At 45.5% G+C, this 23159-nt stretch overlaps 1 protein-coding gene across 1 annotated transcript in view; it reads left to right on the top strand.

Annotated features, from left to right (window-relative positions):
- Col4a1 (collagen type IV alpha 1 chain) overlaps nt 1–23159 on the top strand; it is a 119228-nt gene that overhangs the window by 44274 nt on the left and 51795 nt on the right. Inside the window, exon 2 of the mRNA XM_028766335.1 lies at nt 1443–1502. Within this exon, the coding sequence (XP_028622168.1) occupies nt 1443–1502 (60 nt within the window). The remainder of the gene's footprint in view (nt 1–1442; nt 1503–23159) is intronic.

Raw genomic sequence — 23159 nt, 5'->3', positions numbered from 1 at the left:
ACTAGAACTCAAATTCAGAAGCCAGGCAGAACACAGGGAGGCTCCTGACATTTGAAATGTCAGGAGGATTGTGAGAACACAGGCTGAAATGTCTGGATTGTGAGTCAGAGAGAGAAACAGATCTGACCACTGGGCTTTACTTGGGTAGCTGTCAAGTGTCCCCATCTACAAAACATAAAATTAAGAACAGCTCACCGTCCTGGTGGCTCTTGCTGGGCTCTAACATAAAATAAGTATCTCCAGATGGGATTGTTTTGGGCACAGGATCTCCATGGCGATGCAGCTTCGAGGATGTTGTTAAAAATACAGGCTTCTCGAGAGCCAGGGACCATTATTAGCACACGTTTATTTTGAAGGAACCGTTACCACCTGAAGCAGAATGTGGGTCTAAATTTTATTTCCAAGCTGACACGGCACCTCTAGTAAAGCTCGCTAAATGGTTCACCCTGTGTCCTCTCCTCCCTTTTAATACCACGTCGCTGTCTACAACGGTTTAAAACTTGGATTCCGCCAAGAGCTTTGTGAAGTGCGGCGTCTATGTCTCATTCTGAGTTTGTTTTTTCTCCTCTTGGCCACTTTACGAACCGGAAGCTGGGTTGGGTCCAGATTTCAATCTTGTCTTAGCATGTTATGTTAAACCTCTCTATTTTGTGTCCATACCTGTGGGGCTAGGATGCTTTTTTACATATGATGGTTGCTAGGTTCTCACTGGGCATTTGAAGAGGTTCCCCTCCAGCTCTTGTTGATGTCCGTAAGCAGTCAACAACAAATGCGGTTTGTAGTAGCTTTCTTTAGATGAATATCCAAGCTTTCATTTAGTTTAAACACTTGAGTATAAAAGCAAGCTCATTCCTTGATTCTTTCTCTAGTCTTTTGCAGAGCTCTAAGTCTCTGGAAAAACAAGGGGCCCACCTCATGGAGCCCTGGTTCTCTGTATCTTAGGTGTGAAACAAAAGGCTGAGCCTTTTGTTTGCCTTGCAACACTGTTCACACAATCCCTAGGTGAGACTGTCTCTAACAAAGGACAGCCAGTTTTTGCAACAAGTATCATTGTATCACTGAGTCCAAGACCGTGAGCCATAGGACCCAGGGATTTCTCTATGAAGTGTGCGACTCCATGTTATTCTCCTCCAGGTCAAGTGGCGGGTGCTAGAGGGGACTTGTCTCGTAAATGGATGAAGATGCTGATGTCACAATTCAAATATTTTTAGACATTGCATTCATTTATCTATTATGGGTGAAGGTGTGTACCTGTGCCTCATCACACGTGTCAGTCAGAGGACAGCTGGCCAGGGTGGGTTCTCTCCCTCCATCATGTGGGTCCTTAGGTTTGGTGGCAAGTGCCTTTATCCACAGGCCCATCTCACTGGCACTCAATTAAAATCTTGACAGTACTTTGAAAGTGATCTCCTGTTTAAACTTGATTTCTTTCTTTCTTTCAGGGTGATTGTGGTGGCTCTGGCTGTGGAAAATGTGACTGTCATGGCGTGAAGGGACAAAAGGTAAGAGCACACACTTCATGATCTTGTCTGAAGGCTGCCCCTTTCCCTAGATCATGAACCTAACTGTATAATCAGTAGCTGGGGGTCCACTTCCTTCCTGCTTTAACAATTTCCTCAGAGCAGCCCAAGGGAAGCGAAGTGTTTAACAGTGTTCTGGGCAATGCTATCACTGTACCAGGAGTTCTCCAGGGATTGCTGTAATCAGTGACACGCAGCATGGAAAGTCTGGATAGTCTCTTTGTGTTGTCTGTGGTAGAGCACTATCTTTTGACTCAGTGGTACTTTTTGGAATGGATAAGCCCCAAATTCAGTGTATTTTTTGGAAAAAAAAGTTCCTATATGCTTTGAAGGGTTTCTGTTTGAATTAATATTTTTAAAACAAATTTTCATCTTTTACATACTTGTCTAGATTTTTTTATATATAAAAATGAGCACTTGTTTCTCAAATTTAAAATGGCAACTCTGAATAAGCTCTCTTCCCTCTTATTTAAGAATCATAGAACCAGGAAAAGATATTTTTTCTTGCTTTTTGGTGGGCCAAACTCTCCTTTTATTTTTTAAATATAATTTTATTATTTGACAATTTTACACATGTATATAATGTGGCTTGATTATATCTGCTCCAAACATTCCTTTACCATCATCCCCGACCATACTATGGAAGTCTGGTATTTGAAGTCAGGAGTCCTAAATGACACACAAATGTCTTCAATTCCCAAGGACCTTTTTTCCCTTGATGTTTTAAAATGTCCACACATTAAATTCATTTGGGTTTGTTGTTCTTAGAAATAGGATGGGAGAAACACATAGCTCAGAGAGTAACAGCTACCTAAGTAAGAGAGACTGTCAAAGCCAGAGAAAAGTTGTGATCAGTTTTTTATGCATGCTTCCGAAATCTCCAAGGGACGCTGGACAGTGTTACAGTGCCCAGTCCCCTCTCTGGACATTGGAGGATCTGGGGTGAATTGCCATATGGCTTTGTGCTGTGTCAGGCTCTTGAGTTGCAGGTAGATCTGAACGTTGTCACCAAGCAATCCATACAATGCCAGACACATGTCCTTTGACTTTCAGTGATCACCCTGAGTTGCTATTGTCCCCACTTCCTAGGAGATCCCTTTATATTCAAATTAGGTAACTGATTTGGCCTTGCATATAATGGCTTTGTGTCCTCCTGGTGGATCTGTGGGAATGCTATCTTAAACTGATAGGGCTTGCATGCTTGATTAGGGCCTGGATATTTTTACTTGATAAGGATTCCCCAAGGGATGGTAAAGGCATCCAGTCCCTGACATCTGCTTTATGCATGGAAGTTAAGCATTTGTGCATTGCTGGAATAGGGTCTGTTTAAGAAGTCTTTCTAATCATGTGACCATGGCAGTCCTCATTTATATAAAACTACAACTGGTCTGGAGCATGATAGGACAGCTTCCTGGGTGAAGTAGGATCAGGGCCACCCCGTGGTCTTACATCAGATCTATTTGGATATAGGTTAGAATCTGATGTCCACACATATGTAGAAAAACATGTTAATTTATGTTCATCCATCACTGGAAACTGCCCATGTCATGTTGATGAACGCTATAATCACAAAGCTTAGTCTTTCTGCCTTAGTGATTCATGCAAAGGGCCTTCCTGCAGTCCTGGGTGCACAGAGAGTACTAACTCAGCCATGTGGGTATCTCGAATCTTCATAGAACACTTGAACCCAGCGGTTACCCAGACCCTTGCCAAAGCTGTGGGAGGAAACACATTTCCCTGTCACTACTCATTACGCTGCCTGTGATTCATGACCCCCCTCACATGCTTGGTCTGTACCACAGAGATAACGTCATCACATAGAGTGCTTCCTCACACTTCTGTCTCTCTGTCTAGCAAGCATGCGGTATCAGATCTGAAAGGGTTGGAGATAGGGCCAGTCTGGAAGCAATCATTCTGTTTCTAGCTTGAAAATCTGGGAAGCATTTGGTGTAGTGTTAGAAGCGAACATACACAGGAGAGCTTTTCCCCTTGGGGGTAGATGACTGGCTTGTGGCTTGACCAGATGCTGAGCCCCCATAGATGTTTAACAGTTACCCAGATCCCCTGTTTGACTTATCGGATATCTTCACACAGACAACAGCTGTTGCTCACAGACACTAGAGCTAGGCTTAGGTGTGTCAGAGTGGAAAAGAAAAGGTGGGAGCTTGGTTTTCCATGTCTACACCAGCTCACATATCGCGATGAGCGCTTTTAAAAACATGTTACCATGACGCTTACCTTACCATGGAAGCAAACAGCTAATGCAGATTCTATACCTGGTCTCTACGTTTTGAGTGTGATGGTTTTTTTTTTTCCTTCTTCCTGTGGAAGTTCTTGTGTGTTGAGGAATGTCCTGCAGCCTCCCTGGTCTCTACACAGTCAGTTTGGGAAACACGATGCTCCACTGTGGTGAAGAGAGATATCCCTAGATATAGCTAAATATGTCTCGGAGTAGAAAATGGAGAACATCTGGGTTCTTTCCAGCTCCTGGCTATTATAAATAAGGCTGCTATGAACATAGTTGAGCATATGTCCTTGTTATATGTTCGAGCATCTTCTGGGTATATGCCCAGGAGTGGTATAGCTGGATCCTCAGGTAATGCTATGTCCAATTTTCTGAGGAACCGCCAGATTGATTTCCAAAGTGGTTGCACCATCTTGCAGTCCCACCAACAATGGAGGAGTGTTCCTCTTTCTCCACACCCTCGCCAGCATCTACTATTACCTGAGTTCTTAATCTTAGCCATTCTGACTGGTGTGAGATGGAATCTCAGAGTTGTTTTGATTTGCATTTCCCTGATGACTAAGGACACTGAACATTTCTTTAGGTGCTTCTTGGACATTCGAGTTTCTTCCATTAGAACCCAGATGTCCTTCAACTGAGGAATGGATTAAAAAAATGTGGTATATTTACACAATGGAGTATTACTCAGCTATTAAAAACAATGAATTCGAGAGGTTCCTAGGTAAATGGATGGAACTAGAAATTATCATCCTGAGTGAAGTAAGCCAATCACAAAAGAACACACATGGTATTCACTCACTGATTATCGGATATTAGCCCAGAACCTTGAAATGCCCAAGATGCAACTCACAGGCCACATGAAGCTCATGAAGAAGGAAAACCAAGTGGGGGTGATTCAGTTCTTCTTAGAAGGAGCAACAAAATACTCGAGGGAGCAAATATGGAGACAAAGTGAGGGACAGAAACTGAAGGAGGGGCCATTTGAAGACCTTTCCACCTGAGTATCCATCCCATGTGCAGTCACCAAAGGTAGATGCTGATGTGGAAGTCAGGAAGTGCATGCTGATAAGGGCCTGATATGGATGTCTCCTCAGAGGCCTTCAAGAGTCTGACATATTCAGAGGCAGATGCTCACAACTAGCCATTGAACTGATCATGAGGTTCTCAATGGAGGAGTTAGAGTGAGGACTGAAGGAGCTGGAAGGGTTTGTGGCACCATGAGGAGAGCAACAATACCAACCAACCACAGCTCCCAGGGTCCTAACCACCAGCCTGGGAGCACTTTTGGAGGGATCCAGGGCTTCAGCTGAATATGTAAGAGTGGAGGGCCCTGCTGGGCACAGGTGGAAGATGAGATCCTTGACCTCATGAAAGCTGGATGCCCCAGGGGGTGGGAATTTTGAGGGTGGAGAAGTGGGAGTGGGGGGGTAGGTGTGGGTTACATCCACGGAGAAGAAGGAGGAGGGGTAAGGGGATGGGGGGTTCCCGGGTGGGTGGGGGATGGGGTAAGGGGATAACATATGAAATGTAAATAAAATATCCAATAAAAAAAAAAAAAAAAAAAAGAAGGACAACAACTGGATTCACCCATTCTTAGCAGCTGCTAGTTGCAGCCCTGCTTGGTTTCATTCATAATGTTAGGTTGTTGAACATCTATAAGATCACCCCTGCACTCTAAACCAATAGTGGTTGGGACCATGTCTGGAGGACCCCCCCCCCCCCAGAACTCAACCTGTTCCCCTCGGGTTGTGGGCAGCCCTTCCAGGTCTTGTTTTCAGAGTCAGTGAGGTTGTCAGACTGTTAGGCAAGCAGAGCACAGGGAATCATGCTGTGACAGACAGGGAGGTGGACAGGTGGAGCCTGTGTTGCAGTTCCTCCTCCTTGAGATAGGTTGTGAGAATCCTACCTAGATAAATAGCATCTAGTCAGTCTCAGGAAAGGCTTGTTCCTTCCATCAAGGGAATCAGTTTAGGGGTATGTCAAGAGATGCAGAGCTGCACTTCCCTCTCAGTGAGAATTCCCATAGGAAACTCTTTCACCTTTGAGGAAATTCATAGTTCTGGTTGGGCTTGTTACCTCCTTGGCTTGTTGTGGTAGCAAATACGGCCTTATCAAATATGTAGTCAGAACCCAAGTCTAAGACCATGGACACTAGCTTCTTCCACCCCATGTGGAAGAGGCGCTGTCACTGTCCCTATACATTCTGCAGGCTCCTTAGAGCGCGAATAGCCTTCCCTGTCTGTCTATGGGAGTGTGATGGTTTGGCTTGTGTTCAGTTGCACCTTTTCTGGTTGCTCAGAGCATAGGGTTAAATCCCAGGTCAAAGACATGGGGAGTGGGAGGAAAGCCCTATCCACGAGGCGTGCTTGCTCATCACAGCCGATCCTCAGAAGAGAGGTGGAATTTTCCAGACTTTCAAATCTAGGTACTGCTTCCCACTGCTTGTCCCTCATCCCTGCAGGGCCATGCCTCCTGTCTCAGAACCGGAAATTCTCTGATTCTAAGAGCGTCATGGCTTGCATTCTAGTCATTTTTGGGCTATGCTGTGATGATCACTAAACATGCCCTAGGCCATAACATCACTTTTAAGATGCAGGACTTTACCCTCTCTGCATCACAAACACAGACTGCTTTCTTACTCACCATTAGGTCTGAGGTGACATTCTCTCCCAAGCCAAGGGTTGCACTTTTTTGGTATCTTTGGAGAATTCAGTAATCTTCCATTTACAAATGCATTCCTTTTGTTGATTTAAAAAAAAAACACACACCAGAAACCACTTTGGTCGTGATTTTATTATGAAATACGAATGTAGGAGCATGATGCTTTTATATATTCTGGTTTACATATGGGTTAGTGGCTCTTTTTCTACTCTTTGTCATTCTCTGTGTCTGTGCATAATTGCATAAATTGAGGCCCCTAAGGATGACAGGGCGAGATTATATTTTTATGAGTAATGGAATATTATAAATTTATTTTCCATAAATTAAGCTACACCAAGTATATCATTTAAACATTAAGAGGTAGCCTATTTCTTCCCAGGAAATACATTCTTTTCTGTAGCCACTGAACACACTCTTGTGAAGATTCTTTGAGACTTTGGGCCAGTTAACTGATTTGAATGAACAGCAGGTTATTCACAAGAAGAAGCAAGTTTATTAAACACTTTCTCTGAGAAGATACTTCGAAGAGTTTCGATTACTGGAATCTCGTGTGTTTGAAAGGAAAATCCGCTTTCTTATTTTCAGTATATGAGGTATATAAATTCAAACTTAACAAAAGAAATGCCACTGCGCACTGTAAGATAGTAACAGACTTTCTTACTAGGCATAGGTTAGCGTGTGCCCCATGAGTCTCTAAGACTGTCCCTAACATTTTTGAGCCTGGTGGGATGTCTTGCTATTTGTCAGGGTTCTGAAAAGCCTGAAGAGACAGTGAATGGTATTCTGTTCAGTTTCCCTAAATGTGGTCCCTGGCTGCCTTCAGGATGTCAGTACACATCTCTGGTTTGGGTAGATTGTGAAGGCACCGTTTGGGAAACGGTAGTAAAGCACACATTTTTGCTGCAGGTGGTTTGGAACTCTTTCCCATCAATTATCCCCAAGGAACCTTCTGGGTGTGGTACAGCACGTGTGTCCCTACCCCTCACACTTGGCAGCAGTAGGCAGGTGCTTTTGTTTGCTGCTCTTGACTCTGGTGTGGGTTCCTCCATCTCACAAGGAGTGGCTTTCATCAAGCCACTTAGGCTAGGCGCTCAGACGAGCATGTACCCGGAGCTAGTGTGAAACCCGAAATCCCACTTAGGAAGCTAAACACTCAGAAGTGCAGGGCACGCCTGACAGGGCAGCGGGGCCAGTATTTTTCAGGGTTGAGATAAATATGAGGAATATTTGCTTGCTGGCTCAACTCGCAACAGCCTCACACCCTAAGAACTCCTCCATTCCAACAGAGATGGGGACCAAGTGACCAGCTGGCAGCTCCCAGGACTCAGACTGAGATCTCAGGCAGCCTGTCAGTCACAGCAGAGCTGGGGTGGGCTTTGTTGTTTCTGCTGGAGGAAGTGTGAGCTGCACTTGGGAGGTCACTCTGGAAGCATTAACCACCCGCTTCCAGCCCACCTCTTACTCTCTTGCCCATTTCCAAAATCGTCACCCCGTGACTTCCAGAAGAACCTGACTCTTGTACCCGATGTCCCAACCTTCCCAAACACTCAGTGTTCTGAAGCTAACTGCTTTTCCTGTAGTGCATTTCCTTCCAAGTTCTGCCCAGGCTACCCCACCCCCTTCCTTGCCAACAGTTCTTAGTCAGGTCTCACTACAGGGTATTCTGTATGAAATGTTACTGCGTTTCTGAGAAGGCAGGGCTCCAGGGCTCGGCTGTGTCTGGCTCCAGCTCTCTGGGCCATGCATGTTTGTCTGTAGGCTCTGGGGATGTTCTCTTCCCGTTTGGTGGGTGATATGGGCCAGCACACACTCGTCCTTTTCCATGTGTATCTGCTGTCTTGTCATGCCAAGATTTTTTCCAGATGTTCCTATTTCCCATTTCCTCACACTGAGCATGAATCATCCTCTGGCTCCCTGATCGTGAGAATCGGCGTGGATTCTCACAGTCACCTACTTTTGTCTTTTTTTTTTTTCTTTTTGGATAGAATTTTTAAAGGATTTTATAAGAATTGTCAGAATTCCGGGACACATTGACAGTTTGCCACAGGGAAGCCACTAAGAGGGATCCCTGACCACGAGGGTGTGTCTCAGTCTGCACACTGTGTCCTGTCCTGCTTTCCTGGTGTATCAGTACCCTTTAAGGAACCCCCAGCTGCCTCTGCTCACATTGATCAGCCTAGATCCCGACATTAAGCTCCACCTGCCCCTTAACCATGTGCTTCTGAGGCCGTTCGACTCTGGGGTAACTCTCCACTGCCCTCCACTTGCAGCTGTTTGGAACGTAGCTACTCCAGCACAGCTTGGAACATAGTAAGTGGGTTAGGTTTCCATGTTCAGAAACAGCAGTAGGGAATTTAGTGCCTTGAAAATTAGCTCCAGAGGTTGGCTCATGACTCTGGTTAAGACGTGTATGGCCCTGAATATGATATATAGCCCTAGATCTGTAACATTCAGTTTTGATTGGAAGCGGATTTTCCTGGAAGCTTGGCCATGGAATTCAGCCAATCCACAATAGGGCCCCATCCTGTGGCTTTAACAGCCTGGCATTTCACACGAGACTACACTGCATCCATCAGTGAGACAGGCATCGGCAGTTCTTGTCTTGATTATACAAGGCCAGCATGACAGAATTTTCTTTATGTAGCAGTGAACACAACATGACATTGGCTGGCAGGAGAAAAAACTTCCAAAGAGGACAAAAGGAGGTTGTGTGTTTTAATTACAGATCAAAGACTTACCCTAAGCCCTGACAAATGAAAACCTTGCCTACGGATTTCCCTATTGTCTGTTGGTTGCTGTCAGGAGTACACGGTACATACTTCCAGGCAGCAATCAGGCTGACAATGAAGATGGAGAGCGGGCATTGGGGGCTATACCCTCAGATGACATTAACAGTCCCAGGTCCTTGTGAAGTGGTTGGAGCATGGTGGGCAGTTATACAAAGGGAGAATCGGAGTTAATGAGCATACCAGTCGGCTTTGGGGAAGTGGCCCCTCTTGTATTTTTCCCTTTTGGCAAATCCATGATGTCAAAGGCACGCCTCAACTCCATGTCCATATATGGTCTAGCATACCTCCTGGCTAATTAGACAGTCTTTATAATCTTTATAATGGTAATATGCAATGTTTCTCAACCTTCCTAATGCTGTGATCCTTTAATGCAGTTTCTCATGCAGTGGTGCCCCCCTCCAACCTAACACTGTTTCATTGGTAGCTATAATTGTGCTGCTGTTATGAATCATAATATGAATATGATATGCTATCCCCGTGAAAGGGTCATTTGACTCCCAAAGGGTCATGACCCACAGGTTGAGAACCATTACTTGGCTTCATATTAAAGCCACTCAATTTCTTCCCATGAGGATCAAGTAAGAGAGGGTGATGTCTAGGGGGTGGTGATCTCTAAGGCACTGCAATGAAACCATTCCCTCAATGGGCATCAAGCCCCTCAGTGGGGTCCCTGTTAGTCATGATGATCGACCCATCTGTTAATAGAGAAAGGATACTTTCAGAAATGGCTGCTAGCTGGGACTTTCTCACATATTTCCTGGGACCACAAAGGCTTGTCCAGTGTCCTGCTGAAGCATTTCACACTGAGAGGTCAGCTCGTGACTCTGGGTGAGAGGATCATGGCTCTTGAGGTGACGTGAATTCCAGGGTCTAAATTACCCAGCTCCAGGATTAGTCTGGAAAAGGTTTCCTCTGGAAGGGATTACACGGCCACAGGAAACTCCCCTGAGCTAAGTTTCTCAGCACTTCAGAGCTCTGTCCCTCTCCCCTGCATAAGCTCTCGGTGCTCCCAAGGCACTGGAAGGCTTTGGTAGTGGTTACTCAGGCAGGCAGCCCTTACCACATAACCACAGTGGAGGGAGCAGGAATGCAGCTGGGCACTCCGCTCGGGCTGAGGAGAGCAGAAGGAAGACCCTGAAAACAGCAGCGTGCTCGGCTGCACTTGAGTGGCCTCTGAACTTTACTTCCCTACTGCACCCCAAGTTTACCCTCAGTGGACAGGGGTACGTTTTCATGGGAGCTTGTTTGAAAGCAGGAGTGTCTTGTCCCACCATGCTGTGGTACCCCAATCTAATCAGATGCTTATTTTTTGTGGATGAAAAGAAGGGCCCTGAAGACTTATCCCTAAACCACGTTCTTACCCAGAATTCCAGGATATTTTCTCCAGAACCTTTCCTGCTGTCCTGAGGAATCTTATAAACAATCATGATTCATCCCTGTGGATGATTTGGGTGTGCTCTCCACTCTGCCTCCTGCTGATAAGGTTTGGAGCCCCAGGGGGTTGGTGTCTTGTTCAGAGGTTCTTGGTGAAGAGTCACACTGTCCATTCCTGGACCACACACAGTGTTGGGAACAGACTGGTGTAGGCTGTGTCCCCTCAGCCTGGTTCTGCAAGGGCACCCCCTCCTCCGGGCCTCCCTTCTCTTAGCTTTCTTTCTCCTGGTCTCCCTCTCCCCTGCCTCTCCATCCTACCTTAGAAAGAAGACACTCACTTCTTTCAGAGACAACAAGGGACAGTTAATTGATCATTTTGCCTCTCAGGGCAGGAACAATATACAGTTGAGGGGACTTTACTTCCAGCTGATCATAACATTGTAACCTCTGATTGAGGTTAAAGTAACGTTTTTCTTTCTTATGGTTTTTAATTGCTTGCCTCTATTGAGGAACAACATTCTTTGGGGCCTGGTGGTTCCAAGGCCTGATGATAACAGCTGGGCCTGAGATGATGTTGATCCAAGACTTGTTTGCTGGGCCCCAGACCATCTCTTTCCCTTTCTTAATGAAATTCTCTCGTGCGCCTCCCCGAGTTACTAGTCCTTTCCCAGTATTCTCTCCCCTCCGTCTGCTCTCAGCACAGGTTTACCTTATCTAGAGTGAGCACCAGACCTGTGAGCCAGAGGTACAAATCAGTTCTGGGATGTGAATATCAGAAAAGGGGGATCAGGGACCCTGATACCTTACATATAGTATCAGGATGGTTTTCTTTGTCTTAGTCTGTGTAAGATACTGTTGTAACAAAACATGCCAGACTAAGTGATTTAAAATGTAACTCTGGAGGCAGGAAGTCTGAGGTCATGGATTCTTCTTTGTCTGATAATGGCCCACTTCCTCACAGACAGGTGTTCCCGTGGTATACTCAGGGTGGGAGAGACCATGAGCTCCCTAGGTTCTGTTGAGTCCTTCTTGACCTCATCACCTTCCAGAGTCTCCCCTGTCCCCTTCTTCACACCACCACCTGGGGACTAGAATTCAACACATGAATCCTGAGTTCAGATGTGAGGTCCAGATGGGGAGGACATGTCTGTCTTCACCTGTCCCCTCAGGTGGACAATGCAGGGCAGCTGTTCATGCAGCTGTTTATGTGGTCCTCTCTGTCTAACACATTCCTTCGTGGTGATGCTCACAGGGGGGACATCTGACTTCATGTCCTCCAGCACAGGCCTGTCCAGTGTTTTATCAGCTAGAGCTGGAATGTGGTGACTTGCAGGACGCTGAGCTGATTTGAGGTCAGCCTCAATGGTGACTTTATAAGTAGACGTTTCCTCAGGGTCAAATGCTTTTCCAGTGATTGTGTTCTGGGAAAAGGGCCCTGTGATTCAGCAGAATTTAGCAGAGGACCTCCGTCACTCATTTCTCTTGCAAGCTCTGAAGTGAAATGTCTTGAGACGCTGATGCCCATGGGTTTTCTTCCCTTTGACTCTTGTGATGGCTGATGACAGGGCTGTCCTGTTTTCTATTTCCTAATCTACTTAGGTCTCCATGTTTTATCTCCCAAGTATTTTTCCTTGGACATGGGAAGTCGCTGCTAACATTTAAAGGAACTATTTAAATCTAGCTTGACTTCCTCCAATGCCTTTTCTGATTGTTGTCCCTCATCAAGAGGCAGTCTGTCAGAGGTTTCTTTGATTTTACTGTTAGATAAGGACCAGGAACTGAAGAGAAGGGGGAAGGTTCTAGATCATGAGCATGGGAGGAGACACAGCCACTTCCCTTTCCTAGTGACCTGGGAATCTGGGTGCACGTTCTCAGCTCAGTGAGTATCTTTCATCTGTTTATCCCAGCCTGGAACTGTGCACATGCTTTCTCTAGGGCAGAACTCTCTCAATGGCCCAGATAGAGAAAGGATGTGGGGAGATGGACAGATAGACAGACAGACAGACAGATATAGATAAATAGATAGGTAGAGACAGAGATTGATAGATCGGCAGATAGGCAAATAGAAATAGACAGATAGACAGACTGGTAGATAGGTAGATAGATAGAGATAGACAGAGACAGACAGACAGACAGACAGACAGAGTCAGCCAGAGCTGATACCTAGACAGGGTCTAGACTTCTAGATAGCTTATACTTTGGACCTTATGCATATCGTCTGTTGCCTCAAGCACCATGAGCACCCAGTGCAGATTAACTCGGGCTGTCGAAGGGTGTTTGTGTGCACAGCGACAGATGACATGTGCACACACTCAGGGTCACTCTGTCCTCTGTCCAGCGTTTTGCTCCTGAAGTTATTACAGCGAGGCGCTTAATCACATAAATTTATAAAGTAGCCATTCAAAGACAGGGTGGGTGAGCTTGTCATTTCTGTATGCCTGGCTGTAGCTGTGGGGGTCTCTAAGGACTCTGTGCAGGATGGACAGACTTCTGTTGGTTTGGAATTCTATGTGTGTGATCAGGGATCCCACAGAGTGAACAACTGTATACCTGGGAGACCAGGGAAGTTATTTGGGTGCTTGGCTTCACCTCTTTCTGACGTTGGCGCCTTGGAGTGAGCACTGTGCTGGCAAGCCTCGGTGCTCTGTGCCAGCTTCCGTCCCTTCCCTCCCTGTCTCTCACACAGCTGTACTTGGTCATCTGCCCTCTAATCTTTTGCTGTTGTTGTTGTTGTTAAAATAGCAAATTACATGGGAGAATGTTGTGTTTTCATACTGTCCCATCTATACTCTATTTCGTGGGAAAGTTTCTGCCTCGTAATTAGCAAACTGTAATGAAATTTGTTTCCACATTTTGGTTTTGAGCCAAGGGAACTTAACATTTCAATCTATCAGTATTTCAGCAATTAAGAACATAAAAGCAGGAAATGATACTATAAATTTAGTATGACTTTACAAACCTCTATGAAATAGGCCCTAGTAAAAATGGCATAAAGAGTAAATCTAAATTATTGTTAGGATGGTGATTTAAATAATTGGATCCTAGCCTGGTTTTCCGTATGCCTCACTTCAGCTTGGAAAGACATGTGTGTCCATTTTGAGCTACACTGAAATGGCCGGCTGAAGAAAACCATTCAGACACAGAGGCCTTTCTTCATGGAGCCGGTTTCTGCAGAGTCTGGCCATCTTCCTCTGCACTTACATTTAAGTCAAGATTTTTCTGACCTCACAATGATAGAGAAGCTCAGCTTCTTGCTTTGTTTCTTTGTTTGGGTGGTTGTACTTAGAGGGAGCTGTGATATTTAGTGAAAACAGGCTACAATCCCTGGGGTCCATTAGACAGTGGTTTCCCAGGGTCATGAGGTTGGTCTGTGAATTCCCAAGCTCCGGCAAGGCGACCCTGTATTAATGGACAGGATCGCATATTTTGCCATTTGGAGAAGCCATTTATGTGGTTAGTGGGGTTTGAAACTATGCCGGATACCAGGGGGAGATGGCTCAGTGCTAATTGCCTGAGAGCTTGGTGAGGAAGGGAAGTTAAGAATGGACACTAAGAGTGTGTGCCATCAGATACATGTGGGCTGCAACAAGAGTCCTGAGACCTCATTAGAGAATGCGTTGATGTGTGGCATCCCAAACTGGAAGTAACCGATCCTTGATCAGAGTTGACCCATGGACTACGGCTGCCTATCTACTCACCGGGAAACTGTTGGTATTGGAGCCAAGACCAGAATCCTCTGGTTCCTGTGGGAATTCTTTTCCCATTAGAGGACGTAATGAGGGGAAACTGAGTCAGACTTCCTAGGGCCTACTCACTGGGCCAGATGCCCGTCCTTGTCACTCAGGGCTGGAAAGCTAGGCTCTTCCTGCATCTTTTGCTTTATTTGTGTTCTCATTTTTCTAGTAAATATTTTATATCTCCTAATTTAGTTTTGAGGATATCTGGCAAAGTCCCTCATGTTTAAGTTTGAAGACTGTCTTATATGCCTATATTATTAGCTATAAGTGTTATCCTCCCTCCTCCCCTCCTCCCTTCTCTTTTCTTCCCTCCTCTCTTCCTCCCTCTTCCCTTCTTTCCTTCTCTCCTACTCCCCTCCTCCCTTCCTACTCCTCCCTCCTCCCTTCTTCCTTCCTTACTCTTTTATATATATATATTTTTTGAGACTGTTTCCTGTATCCTTGAACTCCGGATTATCCTCCCCCTCCATTCTGAGTGCTAGGGTTATGGGGTGCGTGGACCAAGCCTGGCTTGTCCGAGTACTTCATTTGTATTGTTCATATTTTTGTTACCACAGACAAAAAAAAAAAAATAGCCCATGGCCAGACTGTGGCATTTCCTGACATTTATCTGTCCTGGGTTTGTTTAAGGTCCCGTCACACCCACGTACACTCTCAAGTTAATAACATCTTCACCCTCCAAAGGGCTACTTAGGAACAGAGTGTAATTTTCAAACTTCTCATTAATGAAGAGAATAGGTCTTTAAATGGTTGATTCAGAGATAATGAAGACAGTAAGAAAACTTATCTTTATGAGAAAACGATTTATTTTTTTTTTCTTTCTGGGCTCAGAAAATAGCCAACCCTTGTGAAGTCTTATTATTATCTATTATATGTGTTCTGAAGTCTCAGCCCCTCCACAAACTTCTTGGAGCTTAGAAAAAGAGGCAAGGCAGCCATATTGGACCCACAGTGTGACATCATGGAAGATCTGCATAGCCCCGAGACCATCACCTCATGTTACCCAGGTCAGGAGGACGTCCAGCTTTCCTCTAAGAGGTCTACCTCATCCTCCAAGGACAGCCTTCCTTAAAAGTATTCCAGTGGGCTTAGTAACAGAAGACACCAACAGGTCAAGTCACAGAGACGGGATGCTTAAGTGTGGCCTTAGAGGACACTTATCTGTGTGTCCAGACTGTGGCAGGCCAGTACCTTGCAGCACCCATACCGTGTCTATACTGTGGGTGCTTCCTTGCTAGGTGGCCTGGTGTCCCCAGAGTGACTTCCTCAGTAGTGTGGGGTGAACTCGGTGTAGCACCTGATTCTATTTCCTGCCTATGTAGAAGCCCCAGCAGAGAGGGCCGTGTGCCAGGGGAAGAGCTTGGGATGGCTTCTACAAATCAGGATAAACAAAGGCAGTAGAACACAACTGCTACTTAAATGGGGGTGCTTTGTTAACCTTGAGTCTTGTTTAGCTCTGTGCATATAAGTTCCCTAACTTCTGTTGGCCCCAGTGACCTGATTCAGCCCTGACTTGCTGCTATACCCCAGATATACAATGATTATCCAAGGCCACAGCTAGGAAAGTTCCCAACCTGTCATTGAGCACATTCTAGGTCTATTGCTTTCCTGTTTTAAAAGAATATTTATTTATCTTGTCAATTATTAATTCTTTTTAATTTTTTGCCAACACTTCATAGCTTAGGTTGGCCTGCAGCTCATTGTACACCTCAGGCTGGCCTTGAACTTGTAGCAATTCTGTTCCTTGGCTGTGAGCCTCTTTTATGCCTGGCTTGTGTGTTTAAGTCTGTAGGAGAGAAGCAGATAGAGGTTGTATTAATGGCTCTCAGCTTCATGAGTGCTCATGTTGATACGCTGTCAGCATGATGACTCATATCGCCACCTCTCTGGAAGCTGCTGAAGAATGGTTGCACCACCACCACCACCACCACCACCACCACCACCACCATCACCACCACCACCGTCACCACCATCACCACCACCACCACTACCACCACCGTCACCACCACCATCATCATCATCATCACCATCATCACCACCACCACCACCACCATCACCACCATCATCACCATCACCACCACCACCACCACTGCCCCACACTTTACAGTTGGCAAATGCCAGGAGAGTCCCTGAAATTACCTTAAGGCATACTTTTTCTATAACCCAGGGAAGAGAGCCAAAGGCAAACCTTTGAGTACGTTTTGCTGGCAGTGTGGTGAGCCACCACTGTGGACTTGAGAACTCACTCTTGTCCTATTCGTACCTGTTTGTTGGATTTAATTTTGTTCTGTGCCATGTGCCACTCTCATGCAGTCATTTAACAAACTGGATCTTCCCAGTTTACAAAGTAGATGTAAAAGCCAAACTGGAACATACCCAGGATGCAAGCGAAAGGGAGCAGCAGGAGGAAGGGGAGGAAGGAACGGGGACTGGGAGGAGTGGCTGTCTTCATTCAGTATAATCAACATTCACTAATAAAACCAGGAGAATTCACAGTTCACATTGTTTCTACAGTCAAAGCCCCTGGTCACTTCATAGCCCCAATATTTAGACTACCCATTTCATACGTAATTTCACAAAATTTCAATTCCAATTAAAGCTTTTCCCTAGACAAACTTATGTCTCTCTGTTGTGTCTTCTTGAATGTGCACACACACATACAGCACACATATACGCAGAGGTGACCTGGGGTCTCATGTAACCTAGGCTGACCTTGAACCTCTCATCCTCCTGCCTCTGCCTTTTGAGTACAGGGATTTCAGGTCTGGCCATCACACACCTGTTTTATACACCACTGCTACAGTAACAGCCCAGAGGACCTGTCCAACACATGTAGACCCAGCGCTCCCCCTGGTGGCCAGACTGAGAGCCACCGAGGACCAGCTGCCCATGAGACACCATGGGTTCCAGAAATCTCCTGGGTTTACAGTTATTCTCCAGGGAGGGGACAAGGGATGGATGACATTTCCCTGAAGGTAGAGCTTCCTGGAGTGACCAGGGTCTGGGGGGGAGGGGCAAGAGGGAATGGGGTGAAAGGAGTCATGGAGAAGAGGGCCTTACAATAAATGTGTAGCTCAGATCCTAAGGCTGAACAAAGGAATACTCCGCAGGCGTGAGACGTCCTGTGATTTTTCATGAGCTTCTGGCTGAAGGTCAAGAGCAGAGAGGAAACTGCCCCAAACTCCTGCAAGCATAGAGACAGGAGGCCTGTATATGTCTTATGTTCTAATATTGAAGCCTGGATGCTCCAGAGAGTGGCTTAGAACAGAAACTCTGAAAGGTATCTCAGAGAACTGTTCTCCATCTAGTGTGAGATGTCTGCATCTCCACGGAGGACTTGAAAGTAATTTTCTTTTCCTGCCAGTGACTTGTCAGCGCTCCATTCTGCTGCTGATACTTTCCTTCCACCAGTGAAGTCCCGTTTGCTGTTGGATAGCTTCATGGGAAAGTATTCAGTCAGCCATGATAAGAGGGTATTTACTGCTCTTGGTTATTCTTGTGTTGACTGAGTGTTAGTTCTTCAGAAAGTATTTTGTATTTTTTCCCCAAATGATGATGAGCAAAATTGGATTTTTATATACTAGAAATTTTCTGCAAAAATTTTTTTGTAGCTGTTCAGTCATCGTACCTGTTTACTGTGTCTCCTCTCTACCCTTTGCTGCTCTGAGCCCCACAGTTAACTTTGTAGCAACCTGTGAGCTTGTAACGTAGAACTGACACTTACTGAATTTCAGGGAAACCTTCTCCTGTGCTACATTTAATTCATTGAGAAATTCACAGAGCATGGTGCGTGGGCGAGTTGGGAGAAGAACTGAAATCTACCCTGACTAAAGAAGCCCTTCCCTTGTTTCCCTGTGTGGGTCCTATCCCTTCTCCCTGTAGCAGTACAGTGTCAAGTAGAAGGCATGCAGGGAGCTCCCAGAGGGGCCCTGTCACAGGAGCTTTTTCATGACCCGGTGACACAGATTGCAGCCTGCCTACAACTTTCCCAGCAGTCTCACATTCCGGATATGGTCCTGCAGATGCCTCTCTGGCTAGGCTCAAGGGATTGAACTTGTGGAATTTTGGCTAAGTGCCATGGTTCCCCGTTGACCGTGGTCCCCCATAGACCACAGTCCCCACATTGACCACGACCCAGCATCCCAAATCGCTTCCCGGTAACCACGTGCATTGGGAGCTAAGGACAAAAACTCATGGCTTTTATCTCTCAGTTATGTTCAGCCTTGCTTGGGAAGTGACATCTCAGGGAACCAGATGACAGCAGGACACAGCTGGCTCAGGATCACGTCCAGGACAGAGATTTTTCTGTTGCTGTTTAGCTTGGGGCAGAGGCATCAGCCAGGTGCTAATGGGGCCTCAAGGGCTTGTGCCAGGGACCTGGGTTGTATTCTGCTCGGGATTTTCCAACATTGGAAGATTGTTCCTTGTGTGGGGTGTGTTGTGCTGTTGGCTACCTCAGAATCCCGTTTCTAGTGTTGATGGGTGCCAAACAATAACTGAATAACTTCTTCAAAGAAGGTGCAGAGGGTGGGCTGCACACTTTAATTTATGTTGGTCATCCAATTCCCTGTATTTTCAGTGAAAATCCATTTAGATCCTCTTACCCAAGGTTTGTTCCAGGTTCGAGCAAACATTTTTGCATGTGTTGTGGTTCCCTTGAAGGTCCACGATCCTGTTGTCTAAAATGTAAAGAAAAAACAGTAGAAACTCGATTGAAACAGGGGATTCATGTTGGCTCTCAAAACAGCCACAACTTATCCATGTAAAATTTTGTTGTATACACGCTAAAATTCAAAAAGATATTTTTAGTTTTATTTTATATAGGAGTATGTTTTGCCTGCATGCACGTATGTACACTAAATGCATGCCCAGTGTCCACAGAAGCCAGAACAGAGCATCCAATCTCCTGAAATGCAAGTTATAGCTGGTTGTGAGCTGCCATGTTGAGATTCTGGGAACCAAACTTGTGTCCTTTGCAAGAGCAGCCAGTGCCCTTAACAGCTGAGCCATCTCTACAGCTCCTTAGATAAACACTTATTTTATGATACATCTTATGTTCCCTTTTGGTTTTGTACTTGGCAATTATTCTTTGAATTTAGAAATTCCCTACTATTTCAACCTCACGTGTTCTAGTTGCTTCCTATTTGAGTTTCTGGCTGAGAGTCGAGGGAGCTGAATCTTAAGCCCCTTTTACAGTGGTCGAAGAGGCAGGGACGTGATTGGGTATGACAAAGGAGCCCTTTCTTTCCACATTTTACGGGATCTTTATGTGCTTGCTGTAGATAATACGGTAAGCAAACATTTTAAGTTCCTCCAGCATGAAACTCTATTTCAAGCCTAATTTGGAATGGCTAGCGTCAGCCCCGAGATCACTCTGCTGCCTGCCTCTCTTCATCTTCATAAACAATGGCATTTTGTTCCTCTCTTCAAGTTCTGAGTTTCACTGGAGGACAGAGCCGTAATGGTGTTCCTTGTTGTATACATTTTTTTTTTTAAGAAGATACAGATTGAATTTTAGAAGTCCATATATAGTTAAAATGACTTTAATGAGGTGATGAGCTTTTTAATTATTATCATTGATGCGTACTATTGGCACATACTTATTAGGCAACGTGGGATAGATAACTTGACGTCTGCATTTGGTGTGCCAGTCAGGTCAGATCAGGGTGGCTAACGTCTCCGTCTCTTCATTCATCTATTGTTTCAGTGCTGAAAACCTACAGACCCCCCCACCCCCGACTGACACGATTTCTTATAAGAATGAAATCACAAAGCATGGTCCCATCAAAGTTTCTTTTTTTTGTGTGTGTAATATTTTACAAGCTTCTCTTTCTAGCTCTCCATGCCTTCCTCCATTGCTGGGATCCACATGCTAGGCGAACGGTCCGTCACCGAGCTACACCCTCAGGTCCCTGTCCTCAGCGTTGCTTGCTCGCCATTGTGGTGAAAAGCCATGGTTGTGGCGGTCACTTGTGGCCACCCTGTCCTCACTGTAGCACACTGTGGGAACCGGAGGACAAGGAGACCCTCCTCCCCCGCTCTGCATTTGGCCTTGAGCTTAAGGGTGGTCACAGCTGGAATAGTGCCCACTGCAGCTGCAGCATCTGGCATGGAAACTCCTGGCACTGACGGCCTTTGCATGGCATGTCCGGCTCTCTGCTCTTCTTTCTTCCCCAGTGGAAAACTGTTACAGCCAGAATGGAGCCATTTGGTTCCAGCACAGTGCGAGCCATGGGCTAACTCACTGTATAGTTTTGTGAGTGCTTGTCTCTACTCTCCAGTCTGCTTCTGTTCTCATGGTAATAACAGAGAGGGCGCTGGGTATCCGATTATGAACGCGCAGTCTTTACTAGAAAAAAAATATGGGAAAATTTAAAAAATGGGGAGTAGCAAAAATCTTGTGAAAGGAGGAGTCATTTCCCTCAGTTACTTGATTGCAAAACTCTTGGGAGATGTGGTTGCTTAAGCCCTCTACTGACGTTTGGGGAAGAATGTGTTCTTGTGGTAAAGGCTGGTCTGGGAATTCAGATTTCTTCCTTTCTGTTCCCTGGAGTGCGAGGGGTCACCAGTGACATGTGACCAGTCAGCTCAGGATGGGTGTTGAATTTTCTGTACAACATGAACACAAGAGGGTCCTTTTCACCGGCTGACATCAGGCTGTGGATTCGTTTAATATGCTACTGAGAACCAGCTTGCTCTAGTGACCTAGATAAGGAAGGGGCCTGGGGTGGGCTGACTTCATTTCTAATTCTGGTTCAGAGCTGAGTCAGTGAAAATCTGGTAGAAATCAGGTCATCTGGCTCCCGTCCCCGCCTCGTTCATTCCATGATTAAAATGGGAAATAAAAAAAACCTTATCTCTGCTGGTCTTCTGGAGATACTGCCAATATCAATTAAGTACTAAAAATACTCCACAGACATGCTAGAAAGTTCTCCACTGACGTCCCCCTCTCGAGTCCTCCCCAGCTCAGGTTGGGTTATTTGAGGATTTGCTATTCAATTTTTATTTATTTATTTTTTATTATTTTTGGGGACCATCTGTTCAGAGTTCAGTCACACTCTATTTTGAGTAGTCTTTTTCTACATCTGAAAACCCTTCGAGACAGTACTTTTGCTGTTAGCAGTTCCCACAGTTCCGTGGTACTACCGCCATGACAGGCTAAGGGTGAAAGTATCTGTTTTACTTCCGCTTTGGAACAAGACTTGGCGGGGATCTCCTTCTTCAGAGCTCACTGGGCATCTGGGAGGAGGATCCAGCATCCATGTCAAACTTCATTTGGGTCCTGAATATGGTACAATTTGCTCCTAGTAGGTTTCCTTGCTGCTGGCTCAGGGGTGGAGAAATTTACTATGTCCCCACTTCCTTTTGTCTTTATAAAGACCCAGAGGATTGGTGAGCCCCTGCATCAGTTGAACAGTTTAGAGGGAGCCAGGGCTTTGAAAGCGCTCCCTTGTCTCTTTTTGATGACCTGATGGTGGAGATGCTACTTGAGCGGGAGGGACTGGTAAACAGGAACCTGACCAGGTCATTTTTCCTTTGACTTGGCACTAATGGAGCTTAGAGAAAACCATTGAGTCTTAAGCAAGCCTGCCAGTCGGGTCCAGAGCACCTCATGCTTTGAAGTGAAGGTTACTTACATGGTAAAAATGAAATGTGTTTATGGGTTTTTTTGTTTTTTGTTTTTTGTATTGACAATCTAAATATGCCAGTCTCTAAAACATCTCTCTATCAGATCCTTAGCTCCCTTTTGCTGCTACAGGATACACAATGCCTCTAGGTTCAAAGGTTGGTGTCTAGTTCCTGGGTGTTCCCACCTCGCTGGCATTTTTTTTCTTTTCCTATTCGGTCTTGACCACATGATCTGACATCCAGCCCCTACTCCCCAGCCCCTCTCCAGCCCGCATTGCCCAGTATTCCGATCTCTTTTGTCTGCCCGTATTTATTTTGCATTCATCTTTGGAAGGTCAGCCTAAGGTCCAGAACAGAACATTTTTTCTCTCTCTCAGCTTTCTCTGTTCTTTGTTCTCTCCCAGTGTATTACAGCCCTTGTCAAACATTTATACCATGAGTTATATTTCTTATTTGAAAAATCGTGTTTCTTATTTCTTTTCTGATTTGGGGCAGAGGCCACCAGTAAACTTTGATCTTTTCTTTGAAAAAAAAAATACTGCTGAAAAGGAGAATGATCCAAGTCCACCATCACGCTCCTGATCGCTTGTGTGCAGAGGTCAGAGCTGTGAGTTTGCTTGTCAGTGCTCCCAAGGGTCTAAAAAGAGAGACATGGATGGGCTGCTCAGAATGTCATCTGTTGGGAACAGAAAGGTGCCAGTGACTGGGTGAGATTATAATCAACTCAGTAAAATAAAACTCAAGTATTGTTTCTTAGTCTTTAGACTTTATGTATTATACAGCTTCTAGTATATACAGGCTATTGTGTCATGGGATAAATATTAGGATCCTAACACAGAACACTTGGAGAATGCTTCATCCTCCATTCTCAGACACTTGTGTACTCTTAAAGTGCTGGGTGGGACGTAGGAAGGTTTATGCTTTAGTCTGTTTCCTTTGGAAGACCAACCAATAGGGTGAGCAGATGGACGAGTGGGTGGCGTGATGGATGGATAAATGACAGCATGCAGGGAATGGTGGATGGCATGTTGGATGTATGTAGATGGATGATGCCTCAGTGTGTGGTGGATGGATATGGAAGAGGAGATAGGTGGGCGGATGTGTGGATGTATGTGAGGGTTTGTGGACAGGTGTGTGGGTATGTGGACAGATGGGTGGGTGTATAGACAGGTGAGTGGGTGTGTGGACAGGTGGGTGGGTGTGT

The sequence above is a fragment of the Grammomys surdaster genome, unplaced genomic scaffold (genome assembly GCF_004785775.1).
Source record: "Grammomys surdaster isolate TR1022 unplaced genomic scaffold, NIH_TR_1.0 167, whole genome shotgun sequence".
Taxonomy (NCBI): Eukaryota; Metazoa; Chordata; class Mammalia; order Rodentia; family Muridae; genus Grammomys; species Grammomys surdaster.
Note: the sequence above shows the minus strand (reverse complement) of the source record. Positions and strands in the feature narration are given on the sequence as shown.